Genomic DNA, 26,329 nt, shown 5'->3' with positions numbered 1-26,329 from the left:
AACCTGCCCACCTGCTTTATGCCAACTCACCTCCAGAGGCAGCAGAGAGCCCTGCGTTTTCTGGCACAGGCTCTGCCCCTCTGGTCGCCGGCTCTCCCACTCCGTTTGGCGCATCTCCTGGCTCTGCGACCCTGCTCGAGCTGCACCTTTACTGGCCTCAACGTCTCAACTGCTGTTATTCGGCCAGCGGGGTTCCAAGACAACGGAGCCATGTTCTTTCTTCTGGTCCTTCTCACGGGACTTAGTGGTCTGCAGGCAGGCCCCCGTAAGTACAGATCATTGTTCCTCCTCCCAGCAACAGGCTTCTTAGGGGACTTTGATTAGGGGGCTGTACTTTTTGCTTCAGGATTGATGCCCAGTCCCTTAACCAGGCCCCTCGCTTGCCCCACCCACTTTTTCCTTGCCCTTTCCTTCACTGTCTGATTTTTTCGCTTCTCTGGAATGGTTTCTTTGTCTGTAAAACAGACAAAAATGAAACATGGTCCCTCCCACATTTAAAATTCTGCTGTTGTAAAAATAATTGTATTGCCATAAAGAAGCTATTTATCTATGGCTTTCCTGATTGGCTGACTGCTGTCCTCAACCTGCTCCCCTGGAAGTTGCAGGTCATCTTTGTGTTCAATATTCTGTCTTTTCTCTGAAAAGGATCCCTTTTTCTCAATGTACCTGTGTTGTTCCCATCTCCACACTTCTTTGGCATACAGTAACCCTGTATTTGTTACTCAGTGTTACATAGTCCAGTTGTCTAACTGCCTAATCAGTGTGTGAGTGTGTGTGTGTGTGTGTGTGTGTGTGTGTATAGAGGTAGATAAAGAGAAAATAAAATCATGAGATCTTGGCAAGGGTTAAGAAATATGGAGTAAGAATGACGAAAAGACTGTGGAAAGGAAGAGTAGATACATAGATTATACAAATTTTTTTGGTAATATAGAGAAACAAATGCAGGATTGTATTTAGAAATGGATAATGTGAGATAACAGGTACCAAAATAATTTTGCTTATTTTTATTTTAGATCCTCATAAAATATTTCTGCAGACCACAGTTCCTGAAAAGATTTCATCTTCTGACACCAAAAAAGATCCAGAAAACAATGTAATGGGAAATAATATTTGTATATCTTAAATGTGTTGCGTTTACTGTGAAGACCAGCATTGCTGAGTGTAGGCAGGAACTCAGTCTTTGGAGGCAGAGTGGGCAGTTCAGACCAGAATCACAACATGGAGCATTTTCATGTGTATGAATATGTGTGACTCTCTGTGTGTGTGTTTCTGTTTAGGATGACGGATTTTAAGGATAGGAGCCACCAGTGCCAGGATTAGGAAGAGGCAAGCAAAGAGCTTGACTCAGGTGCAAAATTTAAGAGGGTGGCAAAAAGCTGGGGTTCCCCCAGGACCAAGATGCGGGTGAGGCAAGTGAGGAGAGTCAGGGTCAGATACTGTCTTCCTTTAAAATTTCAGTATTTTTGTTTGTCATAAAATTTTGCATTAATTTTGGTTATTTAAAATAGTGCATTCAAACTGTTTATCTTTATCACTGAGTTTCCTGGTCGCCTAGTCCTGGCCCGGGTGATTTCCCAAGCTACAGCAGTTCCTCCCCCTCCACGATTTTGCTTTCTGCATTTTCAATTATTCATGATCATCTGTGGAACAATATTAGATGGAAAATTCCAAAAATAAAAAATGACAAGTTTCTTTTCTTTTTTTCACATTTTTTATTGTTCAAGTACAGTTTTCTGCCCTTTTCCCCTACCCGCCTCCACCACCCCATCCCTGCCTACCTCTCTCCCCTGTTTCCAGTCCCCCTTGTTATTGTCCATGTGTCCTTGATAATAGTTCCGGCAAACCCTTCACCCTTTCCCCCTGTAATCCCCTCCCCTCTCCCTTCTGGTCACTGTAAGTCTGTTCTCAATTTAAGTGTCTTTGGTTATATTTTGCTTGCTTGTTTGTTTTGTTGGTTAGGTTCCTGTTAAAGGTGAGATCATATGGTATTTGTCTTTCACCACCTGTCTTATTTCACTTAGCATAATGCTTTCCAGTTCCATCCATACTGTTGCAAAGGGTAGGAGCTCCTTCTTTCTTTCTCCTGCATAGAATTCCACTGTGTAAATGTACCATAGTTTTTTGATCCATTCATTTACTGATGGGCACTTAGGGTGCTTTCAGCACTTGGCTATTGTACATTGTTATGCTATGAACACTGGGGTGCATAGGTTCTTTTGGATTGGTGTTTCAGGGTTCTTAGGATACAATCCTAGCAGTGGAATTGCTGGGTCAAAAGGCAGTTCCATTTTTAGTTTTTTGAGAAAATTCTATACTGTTTTCCACAGTAACTGTACTAGTCTGCATTCCCACCAACAGTGCACTACGGTTCCCTTTTCTCCACAACTTCTCTAACACTTGTTGTTTGTTGCTTTGTTTATGATGGCCATCCTGACCTGTGTGAAGTGTTATCTCATTGTGGTTTTAATTTGCATCTCTGATGTCTAGCGATACAGAGTATCTTTTTATACCTTTCTGGGCCCTCTGTATGTCCTCCTTGGAGAAGTGTCTGTTCAAGTCCTTTGCTCATTTTTTTAAAAGATTTTATTTATTTAGTTCCAGAGAGGGAAGGGAGGGAGAAAGAGAGAGAGAGGAACATCAGTGTGCGGTTGCTGGGGGTCATGGCCTGCAACCCAGGCTTGTGCCCTGACTGGGAATCGAACCTGCGACACTTTGGTTCGCAGCCCGTACTCAATCCACTGGGCTATGCCAGCCAGGGCCTTTGCTCATTTTTTAATTGGGTTGCTTGTCTTCTTAGAGTGGAGTCATGTAAATTCTTTATATATTTTGGACATCAAACCCATGTATGAGGTATCATTGGCAAATATGTTTTCCCATACAGTTGGTTCTCTTTTCATTTTAATGCTGTTTTCCTTAGCCACTCAGAAGCTTTTTATTTTGATGAGATCCCATATGTTTATTTTTCCTTTGTGCCTTCTGATCTAGGGGATATATCAGTGAAAATACTGCTGCATGGAATATCTGAGATTTTCCTGCCTATGTTCTCCTCTAGGACTTTAATGGTGTCACAACTTATATTTAAATATTTTATCCACCTTGAATTTATTTTTGTGTATGGTGTAAGTTGGTGCTCAAGTTTCATTTTTTTTGCATGTAGCTATCCAGATCTCCCAAAACCCATTGTTGAAGAGGCTATTTTTACTGCATTTTATGCTGCTGCCTGCTTTGTTGAATATTAATTGACAGTAGAGACTTGGGTTTATTTCTGGGCTCTCTGTTCTGTTCCATTGGTCTATGTGTCTGTTCTTATGCCAGTACCAGGCTGTTTTGATTACAGTGGCCTTGTAATACAGTTTGATATCAGGTATTATGATCTCTCCTACTTTGCTCTTCTTTCTCAAAATTGCTGGCTGCAGCTACCTGGGGTCATTTATGGTTCCATATAAATTTTTGAAGTATTTGTTCTGTATCGGTGAAATATGCCATTGGTACTTCAATAGGTATTGTGTTGAGTCTATAAATTACTTTGGGTAGTATGGACATTTTGATGACATTAATTCTTCTAATCCATGAACACGGTATTATGTTTCCATTTGCTTATGTCTTCCTTAATTTCTTCCTTCAGCGTTCTGTAGTTTTCTGAGTATAGCTCTTTTACATCTTTGATTAGGTTTATTCCTAGGTATTTTATTTTTTTTGTTGCTATATCAAATGGGATTTTTTTCCTGATTACTGTTTCTGATATTTCATTGTCAGTATACAGAAATGCCTTTGATTTCTGAATAGTAATTTTGTATCCCATTGTTTTGTCAAATTCACCTATTAGGTCAAGCAGTTTTTTGGTGGAGTCTATAGGATTTTCTATGTAGACTATCATGTCATCCGCAAACAATGACAGTTTTGTTTCCTTTTCTGATTTGGATGCCTTTTATTTCTTTTTCTTGTCTGATTGCTGTGGCTAGGACTTCCAATACTATGTTGAATAGGTGTGGTGAAAGTGGACAACCTTGTCTTATTCCTGATGTTAGTGGGAAATATTTTAGTTTTTTCCCATTGAGTCTGATGTTGGCTGTAGGTCTCTCATCTATGGCCTTTTTATGTTGAGGAATGCTCCCTCTATTCCCAGTTTTCTGACTGTTTTTGTTATAAATGGGTGCTGTACCTTATTAAATGCTTTTTCTGCATCTATTGATATGATCATGTGATTTTTGACTTTCCTTTTATGTGATGTATTACTTTTATTGATTTGCGAATATTGTACCATCCTTGCATCCCTGGAGTGAATCCCACTTGGTCATGGTGTATGATCTTTTAATTGTATTTCTGGGTGTGGTTTGCCAGTATTTTGTTGAGGATTTTAGTGTTTATGTTCATCAGTGATATTGGGCTGAAGTTTTCTTTCTTTGTTGTGTCTTTATATTGTTTTGGGATTAGGATGATGCTGGCTTCATAAAAAGAGTTTGGGAGTCTTCCAGCTTCTTGGATTTTTTTGAATACTCTGTGAAGGAGAGGGGTTAGCTCTTCCTTAAGTGCTTTGTAGAATTCTCCTGTGAAACCATATAGTCCAGGGCTTTTGTGGGCGTCAGGAGGTTTTTTTTTTTTATTACTGCTTCAATTTTGTCTGCTGTTATTGGTCTGTTCAGGCTTTTTGCTTCTTCTTACTTGAGTTTTGGAAGATTATATTTTTCTAGAAATTTGTTCATTTCACCTAGGTTTTCAAATTTTTTGGTGTTACTATAGTTCTTCATAGTAATTTCTTATAGTCCTTTGTGTTTCTGTGGCATTAAGTTGTAATCTCTCCTCTTTCATTTTTGATTGCCTTGATTTGGGTCCTCTCTCTTTTTTTCTTGATGTGTCTGCTTAAAGGCTTGTCAATTTTGTTAATTTTTTCAAAGAACCAGCTCCTGGATTTATTGATCCTTAAAATTGTGCTTTTAGTCTCTATGTTGTTTAATTCTGCTCTGATCTTGGTTATTTCCTTCCTTCTACTTGCTCTGGGCTGTCTTTGTTGTTGTTCTCCAAGTTCTTGTAGGTGTAGGGTTAGGTTGTATATTTAAAATGTTTCTATTTTTTTAAGTAGGCCTGTATCATTATGAATTTCCCTCTCAGGACTGCGTTCATTGTGTCACATATGGTTTGGGATGTTGTGAGTTCATTTTCATTTGTTACCAGGAACTTTTTGATTTCTTCCTTGATCTCATTCTTGACCCATTCATTGTTTAATAGCATGCTCATGCTATTCAATCTCCATGAATTTGAGTGTTTTTGAGTTTTTTTGAGGTTGCTTTCTAATTTCAGTTCCTTGTTGTCAGAGAAAGTGCTTGATATGATTTCAATTTTCTTGAATTTGTTGAGGCTTGTGTTGTGTCCTATCATGTGGTCTATCTTTAAAAATGTTCCATGTGCATTTGAAAAGAATGTGTATTTAGCTTCTTTGGGATGGAGGGCTCTATATATATCAGTGAAGTCTATTTCATCTAGGGCATTGTTCAATGCTGCAATATTTTTGTTGATATTTTGTTTGGAAGATCTGTCCATTTTTGACAGTGTTAAATCCCCTACTCTAATTGCGTTGCTGTCGATATCTTTCTTGCAGTCCTCCAAGATTTTCTTTACATATTTGGGTGTTTCTATGTTGGGTGCATATATATTTACAATGTTTATGTCTTTTTGATGGGTTGTTCCCTTGAGTATTATGAGGTGACCTCCTGGGTCTCTTCTTATTGTCCTTTTTTTGAAGTCTATTTTGTCTGATATGAGTATTTGTACCCTGGCTTTTCCCCGCTGTTCCATCTGCTTGGACTATTTGTTTCCAGTCCTTCACTTTCAGTCTGTGTAGGCCTTTTGTTCTGAGTTGGGTCTCTTGTAGGCAGCATATGTGTGGGTCATGCTTTCTTATCCATTCAGCTATTCTGTGGCTTTTGATTGGAGCATTTAATCCATTTATATTTCAGGTTATTATGTATAGGTACTTATTCATTGCCATTTTCGTACCTGTGTTTCTCTCTCTCTCTCTCTCTTTTCCTTCTCTTTCTTAAAGCATTCCCTTTAGCATCTCTTTCAGAGCTGGTTTGGTGGAGGTGTATTCTTTTAGGCTTCTTTTGTCTGAGAAGCTTCTTATTTGGCCTTCCATTTTAATAGAGAGCCTTGCTAGATAAAGTAGTCTTGGTTGCAGGCCTCTGGTTCTCATTACTTGGAATATTTGCTGCCATTCCTTTCTGGCTTGGTGCATTTCCAATGAGAAGTCACCTGCTAGTCTTATTGAGGCTTTCTTGTATGTTACATCCTGTTTTTCCCTTGCTACCTTTAAGATTCTCTCTTTATCTTGGAATTTTGCCATTTTAATTATGATGTGTCTTGAAGTGGGCCTTTCTGGGTTCCTCTTGATTTGGACTCTCTGTGTTTCCTGGATTTGTGCGACTTTGTCTTTCATCAAATTAGGAAAGTTTTATATCATTACTTTTTCAAACAGGTTTTCTATCCCTTGCTCTTCTTCTCCTTCTGGTATCCCTATTATATGGATATTATTACATTTCATGTTGTCCTGCATTTCCCTTAACCTCTGTTCATTTTTTCTGAGCCTCTTTTTTTTTTCTTGCTCTTTCTGGTGTTTTTTTCTATCTTGTCCTCCAGCTCGCTGATCTGATCCTCTGCTTCATTGAGACTGCTTTTGATTCCTTCAACTGTGTTCTTTCATTCAGAAATTGCATTCTTCATTTCCTCTTGGTCCTTATTGATAGTTTCTATTTCCTTTTTCATGTTGATATAGTTTGCAGTGAGTTCATTGTAGTTTTCTTGTAGTTTCTGGTAATTCTCTGTGAGTTCATTGATCTTCCTGATAATCATTGCTTTGAACTCAATATCTGATAGTTGACTTGCCTCTCTTTCATTAAGCATTCTTTCTGAGGCTTCCTTCTTTCCTTTCATTTGGGGATTGTTTCTCTGCCTTCTCATTGTTTGTGAGACTCTTCTTTTTAGCCTCTACTTCTTAAATTGACCTGTTCTGCCTCCATGGGTTTCTGGTGTGAACTTCTATGGTAGAAGACCTGTGAGATTCAGTGGTGTAGACTCCTGGATCTCCTGAGCTTGCTGGTCTTGGGCTGTCATTTATGTTGGTTCTCTATATGTCTTTGGGTTTTGATTGTTGTTGGGTCTTTCCTATGGAGTGTCCTTCCCTCCAGCTGGTTAACTGAGGGTCACTCCATCCACCACCTCTTGTATTCTGTTGTGCAGGTGTGGGCAGGTTGTGTTGAAGCTGGTTCTTCTGTGTGTACAAGGTTTTGAGGATTCTCTCTTGCTCTTATTCAGTTGGTTGTTTTTAGTAATTTTTCCACCACTTAATTGTATTTCCAGATAGGTCCTGGGCTGAGTTAGTGTGTCTTCCATTCCCTCCTTCACTTTCTTCTGTTGTTATCTGTTGGTGGTTCCTTTGTTGGTGGGTTTCCTCTTCCAGCAGGTATCCTGGTGTTCACAGCTCCCACCTACTCTGGGTTGTAGGTTTGACTACCAGTATGAGCATGAACAATCCCAGGTCCAGGCACATATGGGAGGCAACCAATTGATGCTTGTCTCTCTCCCTTCCTTTCTCCCTTTCTCTTTTGGGCCCCAGCAAAGGCAGGGTGGCATGGACTGGATTTGAGTGAGGAGAGGATGGAGTGGGAGGCACTGAAGAGAGATTTGAGGGAGCAGCTGTGGAGTTTTCAGGCTGGAATATACCTGGGACTCACAGTAGCTATTGTTCTTGAACAATTACAATTTTTTTACAGATTTATTTATTTATTTTTAGAGAGAGGGGAAGGGAGGAAGACAGAGAGGGAGAGAAACATCAATGTGTGGTTGCCTCTCATATGGCCCCCATTGGGGACCTGGCCTGCAACCCAGGCATTTGTCCTGATTGGGAATTGAACCAGCAACACTTTGGTTCGCAGCCCACACTCAATTCAATTACAAGTTTTAAATGGTGAAAAATCACACTGTCCAGCCCTGCCCCACCAGGGACTTGAATAATTTCTTTGTCTAGTGTCCCCACTTCACTTTATCTCATCACATAGACATTGTTTCACCTCATGTTATTACAAGAAGGGTGAGTACAGTTACAACGAGATATTTTGAGAGAAAGAGAGAGATCCAAGTCACATAATTTTTATCATAGGGTATTGCTATCATTGTTTTATTTTTATTATTAGTTACTTGTTAATCTCTTATAAATTACTATGCCTAATTTATAAATTAAACTTTATCATAGGTATGTAAAAATAGGAAAAAAGATGGTGTAATAGTATATATATGGTTCATTGTTATCCATGCTTTCAGGCATCCACTGGCAGTCTTAGAACATACCCCCCGTGGATAAGGGTTGACTATTGTACTTGCCTCACCTTTCAATGAGTCAGTGTGGTGAGCTGATAATTAGCACACATACTTCATAGTGGGAACCTAGATATTAGTGCACATTCCCCTCTAGTTCTTTCTAATATAAGATAGTCTAATCCTAGCCATAATTGTGGTCTTAAAATTAATTTTTTCCATAGTGGTTAATAAAAAAAAACCTCTGTTTCACAGCAGGATTGTACCAGGTTTTCCCCTCCCCCCCCCTTTCCTAGTTCTCTGAAGGGAACATTATGTCTCCATATACTCTTCTCTACCTTCTCTTTTTTATTTTTAATTATTTTTCTTCTTTTATTTTTTATTATTTTTATTGTTGACACTATTATGTATGTCCCCCATTTTACCCCTCTTTGTCCCCCTCCACCCAGCCCCTGCTGCCCCTCAGCCTTCACCACATTGTTGTCTGTGTCCATGGGCAATGCATATATGTGTAGATGTTCTTTGACTAGTCTTTTCCAGTCCCCCTGCCCCCTGAGATCTGTCAGTCTGTTCCATGTGTCCATGCCTCTGGCTTTATTTTATTCATCAGTTTATTTTGTTCATTAGCTTCCACATATGACTGAGATTATATGGTAGTTATCTATCTCCGACTGGCTTATTTTGCTTAGCATAGTATTCTCCAGGTTCAAAGGGTAAGAGTTTCTTCTTTTTTACAGCTGTAGTACTCCAGATCTTGGCTGTTGTAAAATGTTGCTATGAACATAGGGGTGCATATATTGTTTTGAATTGGTGTTTCAGGATTACTAGGATATATTCCCAGAAGTGGGATCACTGGGTCCAAAGGCAGTTCCACTTTTAATTTTTTGAGGAAACTCCTGTTTTCCACAGGGGCTGCACCAGTCTGCACTTGATAATCTTGCAGTTGTGTCAGTGAGTGTGTTACAAGTTCAAACTCTAAATTAGTTTCCAATGAATTAAATGATGAGCGAGTTGTGAACTTATGAACAAATAGTTAATTGAACTTGATATGTGATTAAAAAACAAAACAAAACATTGACCTTCCAGTTTACCTGTTTAGGCCAGCTGTAAACATGGTGTTCTCCAAACAAAAGCAAGCCAGTCTGAGATCAGGTTTTGGGAAGCCTGGTGTTCAGAGACTGGTGGGCTTTCAGAAGGGAGGGCTTTATGAATTCACTAACATGGCTTTCAGCTGTGTTAGTGGGATCAGTGGAGTGAGACTCCTTGGTAGCTGTCTCACTGTCAGAATTCTCATCAGGGGAAGGAGGTGATTACTCTCTCTCGGTTAGAAGCTGGGGCTGTCAACTCTTGACTGACTTTCAGACAGTCAGGGCTGTCAGTGATTTGCTGGCTTTCAGAAACTAGGTTTGGAATACGGCCGTTGTGGATTGGCTGACTTTCTGATTTGCCACACTACTAGAAGTTATCTATAATAGTAATTACTTACTCCTGACCTAAGACTTTGGCCAAAGAACAGTCTTTCCCTTCACTGAATATGAAAAATAAGTATTTAAAATTCTCAGTCCCCCTTTTTGGGCTTCCCTCAGGTAAGCCTGTAAGGAGAGAGAAGGGACTGCGCAGGTCTGTTTGTGGAGGGGTGACTCTCAGCCAGTTCTGCCATGTAAGCGATCTAAGCACCAGTTACTGTGGTGGGAGATAGCTCTGGCTGCAGATTTTTGTAACTTATTGGAAAAAAGCTGAGTACAGGACATTTAGGGTGTTCTGACAAAGTCAATACAGGACACAGGACAAGAATCATTAAACTCAGACATGTCCCTGTACACAAGGTGCCTGGGAACACTACCTACATAGCAAGATCTATTTACAGATGGAAAAAAATGATATGCATACTTTTGAGTTTCCCAAAGGACTTTTTTGACTTAGATATAGGAATTTAAGGCAGCCGAGGCCTGTCCTTCCAAAGCATTGCATAGAATTTGATCAAATAGAACACTCTTATTACCATCCATTAAAACAAATACAAAGAGCTCCAATTATTTGATTTAGTGGAAAAAGAAAGAAGTAATGCTGCCCTTGCTGGGGTGGCTCAGTGGATTGAGCACCAGCCTGCGAACCAAAGGTTGCCAGTTCCATTCCCAATCAGAGCACATGCCTGGGTTGTGGGTCATGTTCTCAGTAGGTGGCGTGTGAAAGGCAACCACACATTGATGTTTACCTCTTTTTAAAAAATAAGAAAAAAACAAAACAAAACCAAAACCAAAAACAAACTAACAAACAAAGAAGAAGTAATGCTAACTGCTTTTCTTTTTGTTTTCTTTCTTGGTTCCTGGACAGAAAAGTATCATGTATAATCAACAAAAATAGTGCACACATTTCTGCCCTAGCCACATACATCAATAACAAAGTTTGGTCTGCTAACGACTCCTCCTGCAGCATGAAGGGAGTGAACCAAAGTTGCTCAAGGGGAATCTGGATGAGTAAGGTCACATCTCAGGGTGTTATTAAACACACCAAATGAGTGCCAGTTGCTACTGCTCTTTATAACCCCTTGGCATTTGATTTTTATTAATACTGTTTGCTATTTTTGTCCCAGTATTTTTATAGGTGCAGTGTAGTGTTTCCATGTTGTTTAGTTTTATTTAGATAATTTTTGGATACTTTTTTTAGCCATAACCACCACAGCCCTAGTTCTATTCTAAATGAATTTTGTGAATGATGGTGACACATGTGATTTATTCCTCGAGATCAACGAAAGTGAACACTATGAAAACTTGATGTCATCCTGCCTGGAACTAAAAGTTTTGCTAATAGAGCAAATTAGAGAAGACTTCTCAGGTATAAGATAATATGAGCCAGAATATCCTTGAGCTTCCTCACGCCCCACCAATTAAATCACCCTGCCCCATACAAAACATCGAAGGTGGGTAATTCTTTAATTTCTGGTTTGTTAGGAAGGATTATTAGTGAGCCTCAGAATGTCTTTCAGTTCATTCCAGCATGATACAATATGTTGCTAAGAGGGATTTATAGGTTGATTTCTGTGATTAATTTGATTTCAATTTAGTGTTTTTGGAGGTATTCCATAGAGAATTTTTTTGGACTCCAGGAGCAGATACATACTCACACGCTTTTCAGAGCATACTATAATTAATGATTCTATCAAAACTCTTATTGTAATTTCTCCTTTCCCTAATCCCCATACCTAATTCCTTCTTTCTTCCCATGACAACCATACGAATGTACTTGATATATTTCTTTACACATGTTCATACGCTTGTATCATATTGTGGTAGACAGAATTCTAAGGTGGCCCTCTAGTGTACTTACTCCCTGGTGAGTGCACTCTGCTTAATTTCCTCCCGTTGAGGGTCAGTGGGTCAGGGCCAGTAAATATGACAGGGTAGTCACTCTGTTGTTTAGTTTATGTTATACAAGACTCCATCCCGGCTTTGTGGCACATATGTCCTGGTGGCCTCAAAGGAGACACAAACTGCCATGTTGGGAGCTGCCCCGTGGGGACCTTGTGGCAAGGAACTACAGGCAGCCTTTATGACTAAAAGCAACCTTGGCTGACAGCTAGCAAGAAACAGTGACTTCAGTCCCACAATTCCAAGGAGATCAATTCTGCCATCAATTTCTTCAATAAATTCTGCTCAAGCTCAAGATGTGATCGTGGTGACGGCCCACGCCTCAATGAGTATGATTTAAAGTTGTCATTTCTGCTATTTTGATGGACTATTATCTAATTGTTGTTTTAATTTGCATTTCTTAAATCATTGCTAAGATATTTTTATTGAGGTATAAATTTACATACAGTAAAAAGCAGAGATTTTAAGTGTACAGTTCCTTGAGTTTTTACAAATGTACATATTCTTGTAATCAGTACCCAAATCAAGATAAAGATCATCCCAGGAAATTCCCATGTGTCTACCCCTTGAGAGGCACTTTTGCTTTCTATCATCATAAATCAGTTTCGCCTGCTGTGAACATTTTGTACACACTGTAACCACCTGTTTAACCACCACGCATTTCTGGATCTAAAATTGCTAGCATCCCAGAATTAGCCCTCCTGTGGTTTCCCAGTCACTCCCCCCAAATTAGACTGTCTGTTCTTGATATATATATGATTCCACAGAAATATATATACATACATTAAATAAATATATGCATTATATATACATGAATGTATGTGTGATTATGCAATCATGTACTATGCAGTCTTTTTGTCCAGCCTTTGTTTAACCTTGTGTCTTTTGGATTCATCCATGCTATGGCATGTAATTCAGTTTCTTCTCTCACATTGCTAAATAGGATTCCATTGTATGACTACATCATAATTTCATGTTCTTTTCACTGTTGCTGAACATATGGATTGTTTCCAGTGTGGGATTATCATGAATGAGCTGCTCTGGTTAGTTTTGTATGTCTGTGTTACATATTTAGTCATTTCAGTTGGGTATATGCCCAGAAATGAAATTCCAGTGTCATAGGCTTTTATCTAGCTCTACCTAGTTAATATCTATTATGGACAAAGCCAAATATACACACACATATATATAGATAGATATACATGCACACATGTATGTGTTTATTTTAGCCTTGAAAGATACTGCCAATGTTCAAAAGTATTTACCAATTAACATTCCCACTAGCAATGTAAGGGTTTTTGAGGTGCCTACATTCTTGCTAAGATTGATATATTATCATTTTTGTTTATTTTAGTTCTTCTGGTTGTGTAGTAGTATCTCATTTTGGTTTTAATTTATGTTTTTTCACTAGTAATTATATTAAACACCTTTTCATATGACTATTGACCACAATTATTTTCTCATTTGTAAAATGCTTCCTTAATTTTATGCCCTTGTTTTCTTTTCTTTTCATATTTATTTGTAGGAATACTTTATGTACTTGGACCATGACTTGTCAGACATGCATTCAGATATCTCTCAATCCAGCTTTATACTTTTGTAATAGTTTCTTTTGATGGTCAGAATTTAACTTTTTATAAAAAAATAGATGTATTCTTTAAAGCAGTATTAGGTTCACAGTTAAACTCAGTTAAAACAAGAAATTCCCATATGCTCCTTGCCCCTACACATGCACAACCTCCCTCACCATCCATAACCCACACCACAATGGGACATTTGTTACAGCTGATGAGTCTACATTGACCTATTTTTACCACCCAAAGTCCATAGTTTACATTAGAGTTTCCTCTTGGTGCTGCACCTTCTAATGGGTTTTGACAAATGTATAATGACATATATCATTATAAAATTGTACAGAATAGTTTCACTACCCTAAAAATCCTCTGTGCCCCTATTCATCCTTCTCTCCCCTCTCACCCCTGACAACCACTGATCTTTTTACTGTTTCCATAGTTTTGTCTTGTCCAGAGTATCATAGAGCATTGGGTTGGTCAAAAAGTTCATTTAATTTTTTCCATGTGATGACTCTAGTAGTGCTTAGTTGTCTTTAACTTTATTTGAAACGATTTTCTTAGATTGTATTGTAACAGCTGTCATATAGCGTGTTTAAAAAAAAGTTAGCATCAGGGAGATGCAAATTAAAACCACAATGAGATACCACCTCACAGCAGTCTGAATGGCCAGCATAAATAAGTCAGCAAACAACACACAAAGTGCTGGTGGGAATGCAGAGAAAAGGGAACCCTAGTGAACTGTTGGTGGGAATGCAGACTGGTGCAGCCTTGTGGCAAACAGTATGGAATTTCCTCAGAAAACTAAAAATGGAACTGCCTTTTGACTCAGAGATTCTACTCCTGGGATTGTACCCTAAGAATCCTGAAACACCAATTCAAAAGAACCTATGCACCCCAATGTTCATAGCAGTGTTATTTGCAATAACCAAGTGCTGGAAATAGCCGAAGTGCCCATCAGTAAATGAGTGGATCAAAAAACTGTAGTACATTTACACAATGGAATACTATGCAGCAGAAAGAGAGAAGGAGCTGCTACCCTTCACAACAGCTTGGATGGAACTGGAGAGCATTATGCCAAGTGAAATAAGCCAGGTGGTGACAGACAAACAGCATATGATCTGACCTATAATTGGAACCTAGTGAACAAAACAAACAAATGAGCAAAATAGAACCAGATGCATGGAAACAAGGAACAAAGTGACAGACACCAGAGGAACAGGGAGAGGGAAATTAGGAAGGAAAGAAGAGGAAGGGCCTGGTTAAAGAACAAGTATAAATGACCCATGGACATGGACAACAGGGTGGCAACTGACTAGGAGTGGGTGGGTGGGGCAGGGGAGAGCAATGGGGGAAATTTGGGACAACTGTAATAGAACTCCAACAATAAAAAAAGAGAAAAGCTTGTTTGGAACAGAGAGTCATAGATTCAGAGAACAAACAGGGTTGTCAGATGGGAGGGGGATCCAGGGGATGGGTGAAAAAGGTGATGAGATTAAGAAGTACAAATTGGTAATTACCAAATAGTCATGGGGTTGTAAGGTATAGCATAAGGCATATAGTCAACAATATTGTAATAACTATATATGGTACCAGATGGGTACTAGAATTATTGGGGGAGTCACTTTGTAAATTATATAATTGACCTGTATGCAGGTACACGTAAAACTAATATAAACTAATATTGAATGTCAACTGTAATTGAAAATGAAAATCTTGTTTTGTTTTTTAATTAACTTTTAGTATTAGTACATCAAATACGTTTTTATTTGGGGGGAAAACATCAAAATTGATGCATTTTTGTACAATCATAATATTGAAGATGAAAGATATACAACATTTTTGGCATATTATGCTTTATTATTTCAAGAAAGGTGAAAATGCAACTGAAATGCAAATAAAAAGATTTGTGCAGTGTATGGAGAAGGTTCTGTGATCAAAAATGTCAAAAGTGGTTTGCCAAGTTTCTTGCTATTACTGACATTTTTGGCCAAATAATTCTTTGCTGTGGGCCTGTCTTATGCATTGAAAGATGTTTAGCAGCACCCCTGGCCTCTACCCACTAGAAGCCAACATCTTCAAAATATCCAAATCAATCAAGTTATTGGTTAAAATGAAAAAATGTGTCTTTTATTTTACAGAAAAAACTAAATGGACTTTTTGGCCAACCCAATAGTTGGAATCATACACTAAATTGCCTTTTCAGATTGGCCTCCTTAGTAATATGCATTTAAGGTTCCTTCCTGTCTCTTCATGGCTTGGTAATTTACTTCCTTTTAACATGGAATGTTATTTCATTGCCTGGATGTACCACAGTTTCATTCACCTACTGAAGGACATCTTGGTTGCTTGAAAATTTTTGTAATTATGAATAAGGCTGCTGTAGACATCTGTGTGCAGGTTTTTGTGTGGGCATAAATTTTAAACTTTTTGTGATTGCTGGATCATATGGTAAGAGTATGTTTAGTTTTATAGGAAAGCATTTTGCTTTCCCACCAGCAATAAGTGAAAATTCCTGTTGCTCCACACCCTCACTAGCATTTGGTGTTGTCACTGTTCTGGATTTTGGCCATCCTAATAGGTGTGTAGTGGTATGTTGTTGTTTTAACTTGTACTTTACTAATGGAGCATCTTTAATATGTTTATTTGCTATCTCTGTATCTTCTTTGATAAGGTGTATGTTCAGGTGTTTTGCCTATTTTTAATGGGGTTGTTTATTTAATGTTTTTGTTGAATTATAAGACTTCTTCGAATATTTTGAATCACAGTCCTTCATCAGATGTGTCTTTTGTATATTTTCTGCCAGCCTGCGGCTTATCTTCTCATTCTCTTATAACATAACTTTTAACTAATTTCAATTTGTTGATTTTTTTATTTCTTGTTTACTGGTATTTGCATTTTATTTAAGCAATTTTTGCCTTCTTCAGGAATATAAAATTTATTTCTGTCTTTCTGTTTAGAAGCTTTGTTTTCCTTGTAACATTTAGTCTGTGATCTATCTGGGATTGATTTTGTATTACATAATAGAGGGGTCAAGTTTTATTTATTTTTTCCTTGTGGACACCCAAGTCACCAAGGATGTACAGAAGGCCATTTTCCCTCACTGTCTTGCAGTGACATTATTGTAGATTGGATGAATGTGTTTTTGTGGCTTTTTCTGAGATCTCTACTTTTTGCCATTAGGTTAGTTTTCAGTACTTTGGTTCATAGTCCACTGGCCTAATTACTATAGCTTTGTGAGAAGTCTTAATATAGGTTTGTGTAGTTATTCCTACTTTTTAAATATTGTTTAAGGTTATCTTGACATTTCTAAGTTCAATTAACTTGTTTATATCAACAAATGATCTCCTAGGATTTTATTGAGTTTGTATTCAATCTATAGATCAGTGTAGTGAAAATTGAATAACAGAGTCTTCCAATTCATGTATATCATATATCTTACCATATATTTTAAATTTTCTTTCAGTAAGGTTTGGTAGTTTTTATGTAGATGTCTTGCAAATCTTTTTTTAAATTTAGTCTCTTTTTTTGACAAATTTTAACACTATAATAAATGGTATTTTTTTCCTTAAGCTCATTTTCTGATTGTTTGTTGTCTATAAATATAATGTTAATTTATAAAGTTTGATGGGAGTTGCTTTATCACCCAACATATGGTCTTTTTTTGCTAATGTTCCATATGTGCTTGAAAGGAATATTTACTTTTCAGCAATTGGGTATAGAAGTGGTGCTACATTTCTACTGAAACTCTCCATCACTATCTCCTTTTAATCATGACTGTTACACATATTACCTGTGGCTTTGTTATTTCAATTTTTTATTTTTTGGATAATTTGATCCTGTTCTTTAGCATTTCTTTAAATTTTTATTAAAATTTGTCATGTTAGTTTTGTAGGGCTGCTATAACAAAGTAACACAAATGATGTGGCTTAAACAACAGAAATGTATTGTCTCACAGTTCTGGAGTCTAGAAGTCCAAGATCAAAGTGCTAGTGGGGGTGGTCCTTTCTGGGGACTCTGAGGGAAGGATCTGCTGTAGGCCCCTATCCTCAGTTTACAGATGAATGTTTACTTCTTATGAATCTTCACATGACATTCTGCCTTTGAGTATGTCTGTGTCCACATTTACTCTTGACAATTATCCCAGTCATAATGGATTAGGGCCCACACTAATGATACCTGATTTTAACTTCATTATCTGTATAACTTCATTATCTGAGTAAGGTCACATTCTGAGATCTTGGGGTTTGAAATTCACATATAAATTTAGAGGGATACAATTCAGCTCACACAGTTGGATGTTGTGCATGTGAAGTTGTAGAAACTCTGGGCATCAATTTTGTCCATTTCTTATTAATTACATAGTAGTTTTTTTTCTTGGTAAGATATGTAGATTTAAAATTTTATTGCTGCTATCATGTGGCCCTTTATATTTCATGTTTCTTGAATAACAAGGGCTTTTTAGAGGGCACAGTTTGTAAGGTCCCCTGCAGACTCCACTTCTTTCCAGTGTGCCACCCGATGGCCCTTCTTAGACCATTTATCTGTTGCAAAGAATCTGCTTCTGCCATAGTACAAAGTTAGGGAACTGAAAATGTTCAAATGGCTATTTCTCTGGCTAAAATTATCTTTAAATATTAATCAAATAAATAACTTAATGACTCATATTTTCCGTATGTTCTAGAGAGTTCTCCTTACATGCCTCTGCTGTGTCTCTGTTCTCCTACATTTTATTCCAGAGGAGTTTCATTTTTTAGTTGGATAAGCAAACAATGGTAGTTGCTGTGTTATGTTGCTAGAGGTGTAGTGCATTCCTGTAGTTCTTTCTTTTGGGAGTGTCTCTTCCAATGAGCAGGGAAATTTACTTTCCAGGATGGGTTGGATTAGTAAGCAAGCAGAAGGTTCTCTCAAGTGAGGTAGGCACCTTTGGTGTTTACCTTCACCATGGTGGATTGGTGGCATGTGTCTAAGCCAAAATGTAGCGACCATCAGGTAAGCTTCTCTCTCAGAAATATGAGTGATGGTGCCTAGCAGGCATGTGGGGGCTCTACCACCTTGCTCTTACTTCAGAATCCTGAAGCTTCAAATATCCATGTGGGAAGGGAAGCATATGTAATGATTATATATTGTTATTAATTTTGACAACATTGTAAAGGCATAACTGACAGGAAACATCATTTAACATATTGTTTACAAGTATTATTGAAAGTCCTTTGAATTCTCGTGTTACAGGTTGCTTATATGATTACGATAAATGAAAAACCATATTTTGTCTATCTCACAAAGCAGTAAGTAATTATTTTTATCCTTTCAAGTTTTAATTCTGTGGTTTCTTGATTTATAAAAATAGCTATGAATAGGAGCATTTCAATTCAGGTGTATATTTGATATCTATATGCCCTTGATATCTACTGTGTACTGGTTATTGGGTAAAGTTTTAGGCATACTAAAGACAATAAAATATGGTCCACATTTAAATAACTTATACTGCAGAAAGATATATTCAAACACATTAAAAGAAAAATGGAAAGTTTTATTATAACATGGTATTATGGTACATGTGTAGACAGCCGTCTGAAAATCAAGGAAGGCTTTTCAGAAAGAGATAAGAGATGGCTGTGTCTTGAGGGAAGATACCTTTAGCTCTGAAAAGAAGTAGGGTAGTGTAGGGGGACATTCTGTTGAGAGAAAATCATGTGTAAAACATGGAGATGTGAAACCAAGTAGATTCTGTGGTGTGAAAAAAGTCAGTGTGAATTACCAAAGAACACGTTTTCTGGAGGATAGGAGTAAAATATTTTGGAAGGGTAGTAGGTAGAACCAGTTTGTAGGGGATCTGTCATGCCACGGTAAGGATGTTGGAAACTAAAATGTCTGTAAGAATATACTTATGTAGGCTCATTGAGTCTTGCAGGCTGATTTTGAGGCGGGGGGGAAGTAGAGGTAGGATATATAATTGTTTAGGTGAGTGATGATTGGTGGCTTGAATGTATGCTATAGGTTATGGCACAGGAAATAAAACATTCAGTAGACCTTGAAGACAGATTTGGCAGCATGATTGGGAAACAGTGAGGACTCTTGGATAAATTAGTTGTTGCTTAAGAAAATGGGTTGGTTCTAGTGTAATTAACTGAGGAGTATGAACAAGGCAGATCTTTATGTGAGGAAAGGGTTCAGTTTAGTTGGCAGTGCCTATATGATATCCAAGTGGGGTTTCCATTAGGTATATGCATATAGGAATGTGAATCTCTGAGCAGAGATTGGTAATTACGATATAGATTTTGCAATAATCAATAGTTTGGCTGTATTTTTAAATACGAATTTATAGAGTGCTAATAAATATATTGGTGGCTGAAGACCAAATCCTGGCAAAGACCAATATTTTGGGACAGGTAGAACAAAGAGGAACATGGAAGACTATGCCCTCTTAGGCCAGGGGTTGACAAAGTTCTTTTGTAAAGAGCCACTCAGCAAATATTATTAGCTAATATGCTGTATACTCTGTTGAAACTAAGCAATTTTGTACCGTAATGCAAAAGCAGCCATAAACAAGATGTGAACCAATAAGCTTGGCTGTATTTCAATAAGACTTTATTTATAAAACAAGCAGCCAGCTAAATTAGGCCTATGGATTATTGTTGGCTGACCGCTGGAAGAGAAGCAGAAGAGTGATGTGTGATTAGAGTGAGTGGGCACAGATTCCAAAAAAAGATGCTAGATGTCCAGTACAGTGATTATTTAAAAATTGCCTTTTGGATTTGACATTCTGATGGCTATGAATCTTTTCAGAGCAGTTTCATGGTGAGTAAATATTGAGAAACTGGGTATAGATTATTTATTTGATAAAAATAGGTTGCAGGCTGACAGCTTTGGGGGTGGTGGTGAGGGGAGGAGGGATGGATGCAAAAAAGAAAAAAGAGGGCTGGCTGGTGTGGCTGAGTGGATTGAGCATCACCCTGTCAACTGAAAGGTTGCTGGTTTGATTCCTGGCCAGGGCACATGCCTGGGTTGCAGCCCAGCCCAGATCCCTGGTTGGGGATGTGAGAGAGACAACCAGTTGGTGTTTCTCTCACACGCTGATGTTTTCTTCCTTTCTAAAAAAAAAAGGAAAGAAAATGTTGGACATGGACAGCAGTGTGGTGATTGTGGTGTGGGGGAAAGAGCTGGGTGGAGGTGGAAGATGGTATAGGGGACATAAATGGTAATAGAAAAATACAATAAAAATGAGCCATTAAAAAAAGGTTGCAAATTGGAAATACGTAGGGAATAGTTATAGTAGGACTCAGGATCAAGGAAGAGTTATTTAGGATAGTAATAACTTGATAATACAGTTTTTAAATAGTGTTAGGATAAAAGATGGTGAGAAAGAGTTTAAAATGATGGGACTGAAAAAATATGCATCTTCAACATATGGCACAGAATGGGATTCATAGCACAAGTATAGTATTTGCTTTGAACCACAGTAGTCATCTTCTGGAGGTAAAGGTAAGAGGTGAGGATGGGGAGAGGTTATCTGAAAGTGAGGTGACATGGAGATGGTGTGGGATGATTGACAGGGGTGGTGCCAAGTTTCTGAGTAGATACTGAGGAGAATGAAAGAAAATTCTGACCAAGTTTATTGAGAAGAACTTGGGACTTAGCTAAGCTTAGTGAATGAGTTTGTAGCAATGTCAAGGAAATCTTTCTAGATTATACTCTAACCCTACATTTTAATTTTGAGATTCAGGTTTAAAATCTGGAGTCAGCGAGAAATAAAGACAAAGATTCGAAAGTTCTGTGCTGGAAATTGGGACCTATGTTGTTTTGCTGTTTGGTATTTCCAGGAATTTGGGTGGTCCATTAGTATGAATTTTGGTAGTATATGTCACTATAGTTAAAATGCCCCCCTCAGTGTCTAATTTATTGTAAATGATAGAGAAATATTTGGAAAGTAGGATATACCAGGATAATTGATGCTACTTTAAATTCTCCAGTAAAATGAAAAATCTATTATGAAGAATATTTTTTCTATGTTTTCTGTTTTACAACTTGAGCATGTGTGTTTTTTTTTTTTTGCTTTCTGCCTAGATCATTTTTATCATCAGTTTCTGTTGTTTATTCTTATGACCAAAACGACACCCAGAAGGCTAACCCTTTGTTAGATCAGGTAAGACTTAAGTTATTTTTTTTGTACAGATGTCTTACTCTGAATTTCCTTTAAAAATATGAACACTTTGAAATTACTAGAATATAACCTGGACTAGTTCTTATTTCTACCTGGCACAGCTTCATTAGGCAGTTGCCATTCATATTAATGTACTAAGATAGCTAATGTGATAATACATGAAAATGACATATATGTGGTATCTGTTTTTAAAATACATTATTCATTTGTTTTTCTTCATGTATTCTTTTCAGATGGATTGCAGTTACTATGGATATATTGCAGGCTTTCCAAATTCTGTTGTGTCACTCAACACTTGTTCAGGACTCAGGTTGTAACTAATGGAAATAAATCTTATTTGTCAGTATTAGATCCTGCTAGTGTATGAGTTGATCCTCCACATATCTTTTCTGGTTCTACAGTCACCTTTGTTACTTTAATTCCCTAAGGAGGGAGCAGGAACTCCTGATAAAATAGATGGTCACGCTGACAGCTTCTGTTCCTGATGGGAGGCTACTTGTTGATTCTGATAGGATCTGTTGCTTGAGGCTTTGAGCAATCTTGAGTGTAGGGGGTGTTGCTGGATCTCTCTGTATTTTAGTTTTCCCCAATGTTTTATGTTCTTGTAATTTCCTAGGATGTTTGACAGTTGTAGAAAGCTTCAATCTGATAGATACTTTGGCTCAGCTCTAATCATTTTTAGCCAGGTAGTGTCTTCAGTTCAGCCCACACAAATTATTTAGGACATCAAGTGTCAGGGAGAATTAGGTGTCTCAAAAAGAGGGAGAAGACTTAAAGGTGCCTACAGGTCCTGCAGACTGGCTTAGGAAGTCTGTACCCTAGGGAGGGGTCTTAACCTGTTTCAGCACATGGCTCCACGCCACCATCATGATTTCTTTAAAATATTTTTCTTGGAACATTTATAATATAAAACAATACATATCCTGTGGTATCACTCGTCCAGTTCTGGGAAATACATCAAAAATAAAGAGATAAAGTAGAAAAAATAAGGTGACTTTTAATGGGAAAAAAGCCCTGACCAACATTTCTCATTAGAATATTAAATTATAGTGTTGGTAGAATCATTTTAGATGTTTTGATTATTTCAACATTCAGGGGAACGTTGCAGTTCAAAAACGTCTCATATGGAATAGAACCTGTGGCGACTGAATCAGAATTTGTGCACATGATCTATGAAGACAAAGGTTATGACATTAACCTTCCTCTTTTAAGAGAAAATGACTTTTACAGTTATAATACTTCAGAGTTTCACTATGGAAAAAAATCAGAAGTAAGTGTTGATTTTTTAATTTTAATCTATCTAGTATAATTTTGTGAAATAAAATTAATTTCAGAGAAAAATTTGGTGACTTGCAAATATTAGATTTTACTTTTTCAAGAGGTACCTGCACGGATTTTAACATAAATAGAAAATGAAATTAAGTTCTTTGTTATGCTTGTTATCAGATGAAAGTTTGGCAAAAACATACTAATTGACAATTGGAAACAGATATGTGAATATAGGATTAAAGAAACCAAAAAATTAATTTTGACATGTGGGCATTTGGATAATTAATGTAAGTTACTCCTTTTCCTCAATTGTCTGATAATTTACATGGTATGAATATTATGCAAGCTGACTTTGTGAGTTAAGGCTGTTTCCCGAAGGTTCAGAAATGAATAACATCCATGGCTTACATAAAGTACCTGTAAAGCAAGGTGGTTAGTTCTCTTCCACAAACACCTACCAAGTGCCATAAATAACATCCCTAGCCCTAGTGAACACCTTTGATCTTGCTTTAGTAATATTTTTAAAACCGTATTGTTTGCCAAAAGTAGTTTCCCAATAAACTAATAAATCTGCCTCTATGGATGGTTACTATAAAAATTATCACAAGGCTAAGGAAAGGATGGCTATATGCTATAAAGGTAATATTTCCAATTTCAGCTATTGCTAAAATCAAAAGAACCTGGGTTCTTATATAACTTGTGATCTCAGTAAAAATTCTTTTTAACCCAGGTACATTTGTACTGGAATTTTCCTAATAGCACCTAAATTTTGTATTTGAAAAATAACCTTGTTATATAATTGGTAGCAACATGTCTCTCAATCTATCTTTGAATATAATTTCAATAAAAGACACATGTATAGAAATTTCTAAGTGTTCATGTTGTATGCTTTTCAGAGAGTTGAATTTTTCAAGTTATTCCCACAATCCCTCGAAATATATATTGTTGTGGATAAAAATCTGGTAGGTCTTTGTTTATACATTATTACTTTAAAATTATTTAACATTTGTCTCTAACTTGATTTCAATGATGTAATACCAATTTCAAACAATTTTTAATGTTTATTTTGCTTTTTGAGCAGTTAATAAGCTCTTAAAATTGTGAATAAGCCAAGTTTTTTAAAAACATTTTATTTATTTATTTTTAGGGAGGGAAGGGAGAGAGAGAGAGAGAGAGAGAGAGAGACAGAGACAGAGACATCAATGTGCGGTTGCTGGGGGTTATGGCCTGCAACCCAGGAATGTACCCTAGCTGGGAATCGAACCTGGGACACTTTGGTTCCCAGCCCGTGCTCAATCCACTGAGCTACGCCAGCCAGGAATAAGCCAAGTTTTTGTTAATTTATTTATTTTGTGTGTATAATCTCCAGTTGCTTTTGTCAAATGAAGCACCTTTTTTAAAAAATAATTTTATTGTTTTTTTTAAAGATTTTATTTATTTATTTTTAGAGAGGGAAGGGAGGGAGAAAGAGAGAGAGAGAAACATCAATGTGCAGTTGCTGGGGGCCATGGCCTGCAACCCAGGCATGTGCCCTGACTGGGAATCAAACCTGCGATGCTTCGGTTGCAGCCCGAGCTCAATCCACTGAGCTATGCCAGCCAGGGCGAAGCATTTTTTCATTTTCTAAACCTTGTCTGTTATTTTTCCTTTTTTCCCAAAAGGACTACATTCTCAATGAAAGTATAGATTAGAATTTCCCCAAACCCTCAGCCCCACATGCAATAATATTTAGCTGCCTCAGCCGAATTGGTAGGGTCATCTACTAAACACACCTGCCACCCCTTTCAAGCAAAGGAAGAAAACAACATATCTGTTTTGTTCTCAGTTCTAAGTAAATGAAATGACAGAAAAACAAATGAACAAAATTTTCTTACTGAGAATTCATGACTATTCTTCAGATCTTGTGTTTAAATTTCGAATTCATGCAACATAGGTGGTTAGGGGACTCTTTCTTTTTTTATTGTTGTTCAACTCCAGTTGTCCCCATTCCTCCCCTCCCCCCACCATTGCTCTAAGAGATAAGGCTATCTTTGTCCTAGGTTGGTAAGATCTGAGGGAAACAAATGGTGTTTCTCCCTGGAGGAATGCTACTTCAAACAGGATTCCCACAGATTAATATGAGCCGTGTATAAACTCAAAATCCATAAGAAAATTAGCCACAGTGAACAAGGTTAGCAAAACAAAAAAATAACAGGTTTAGGTCCACAAAAAATTCAGCTATTAATATTTTAATACATAGGTTATAAACACAAATATTTTTCTCAAAAGGAGGTCAGTTGATTCCCAAAGAAGTGAAAATGAGGCAGGGACGTGTGGACTTAACTGTTGTCAGGGATAAAAAAAATGAAGCTCCTGGCTCATGAGAAAGTTGGAGAGTTTTTTGTTATAGCTAAGTTGACCCTGTACAAAACCAACACATGCTCTAAAATCATATTTCTGTAAAATTACAAAGCACTTAGAAGTTGGTAATCAGAATTTTAAGCATAATAAACAAGAAGAAGGCAATAAAGGGGAAGAAAAACATTACACATTAAACATTTGTTTCATAAATACGGAACAAACTTAAAAGCTAAGCTTAAGATAAAAGATTTCAAGCCCTGGCTGGCGTAACTCAGTGGATTGGGCTCGGGCTGCGAACCAAAGCATTGCAGGTTCGATTCCCAGTCAGGGCCCATGCTTGGGTTGCAGGCCACGGCCCCCAGCAACCTCACATTGATGTTTCTCTCTCTCTCTCTCTTTCTCCCTCCCTTCCCTCTCTAAAAATAAATAAATAAAATCTTTAAAAAAGATAAAAGATTTCTACTCAAATATAAAAGTAATTTTAGTGGGTATAGAGGGAATAAATGCTGCAATTAGAAAACAAAGGAAGTGCAGGTGGGGTTGTGGAGAAAGGGGAGCCCTTTTGCACTGTTGGTGGGAATGCAGACTGGTGCCGCCACTGTGAAAGCAGTATGGAGATATCTCAAAAACGATCCCACTTCTGGGAACATATCTGAAGGAACTCAAAACACTAATTTGAAAGAACATAAGCACCCCTAAGTTCATTGCAGTGTTATTTACAATAGCTAAGATATGTAAGCTGTCCAAGTGCCCTTCAGTAGATGAGTGGATAACACAACTATGGGACGTGTACACAATGGAACACTACTCAGCCATAAAAAAGAAAATCTTACCCTCTGTGGATGGATGGGCCTGGAGAATATTCTGCCTAGTGAAATAAGCCAGTCAGAGAAAGACAAATACCAAATGATTTCACTCATATGTGGAACCTAATGAACAAACAGAACTAATAAGCGAAATAGAGACAGACTCAGAGAGCAGGATGATGGTTGTGGGAAGGGTTAGGGGGTAGAAGGATGGAGCAAAAAGGAAAAAAGACTCATGCAAATGCACATGCTAACGGTGTGGTGATTGCAGGGGGAAGGGGCTTATAAAGGAGATAAATGGCAATGGAAAAACATAGCAACTAAGTAAGCAAATAAAACCAAAGATAAAGCTTAAAAGCAAGACAAATGACAGTATTTTATCTTTGGTTATGGCTGGGTATAGATGTACCACATCTTTATCCAATCATCTATTGAAGACACTTCAGTTGTTTTCATGTCTTGGGCACCCTGAATAGTGCAGCAATGAATATAGAGGTATACATA

The 26,329-nt window shown here is 37.5% G+C and overlaps 2 protein-coding genes across 2 annotated transcripts in view; both read left to right on the top strand.

Annotated features, from left to right (window-relative positions):
• On the top strand, positions 1 to 23,445 carry LOC118497250 (disintegrin and metalloproteinase domain-containing protein 5-like). The gene is made up of 7 exons (XM_036011103.1): positions 1 to 265; positions 1,014 to 1,093; positions 18,479 to 18,534; positions 21,314 to 21,392; positions 21,644 to 21,720; positions 22,506 to 22,680; positions 23,410 to 23,445. The coding sequence occupies exons 1-7, from the start codon at positions 19 to 21 to the stop codon at positions 23,443 to 23,445; spliced, it is 750 nt and encodes a 249-aa protein (XP_035866996.1). The 5' UTR covers positions 1 to 18.
• Positions 22,786 to 26,329, top strand: part of LOC114508400 (disintegrin and metalloproteinase domain-containing protein 5-like) — a 67,761-nt gene continuing 64,217 nt past the window's right edge. The window contains exon 1 of the mRNA XM_036011102.1: positions 22,786 to 23,641. Coding sequence (XP_035866995.1) covers positions 23,558 to 23,641 — 84 coding nt within the window. The 5' untranslated portion in view covers positions 22,786 to 23,557. The remainder of the gene's footprint in view (positions 23,642 to 26,329) is intronic.

This window comes from Phyllostomus discolor, chromosome 11 (genome assembly GCF_004126475.2).
Source record: "Phyllostomus discolor isolate MPI-MPIP mPhyDis1 chromosome 11, mPhyDis1.pri.v3, whole genome shotgun sequence".
NCBI lineage: Eukaryota > Metazoa > Chordata > Mammalia > Chiroptera > Phyllostomidae > Phyllostomus > Phyllostomus discolor.
The sequence above is the reverse complement of the archived record's forward strand: the minus strand, read 5'-3'. Positions and strand labels throughout refer to the sequence as shown.

Excerpts from the sequence above, each read along its gene's own strand:
- LOC118497250 (XM_036011103.1), top strand. The coding sequence starts at position 19 with ATGCCAACTCACCTCCAGAGGCAGCAGAGAGCCCTGCGTTTTCTGGCA. Across the intron at positions 18,535-21,313 it reads TTTGTCTATCTCACAAAGCA|ATCATTTTTATCATCAGTTT; the intron begins GTAAGTAATTAT and ends CTTTCTGCCTAG. Across the intron at positions 22,681-23,409 it reads ACTATGGAAAAAAATCAGAA|GTACATTTGTACTGGAATTT; the intron begins GTAAGTGTTGAT and ends TTTTTAACCCAG.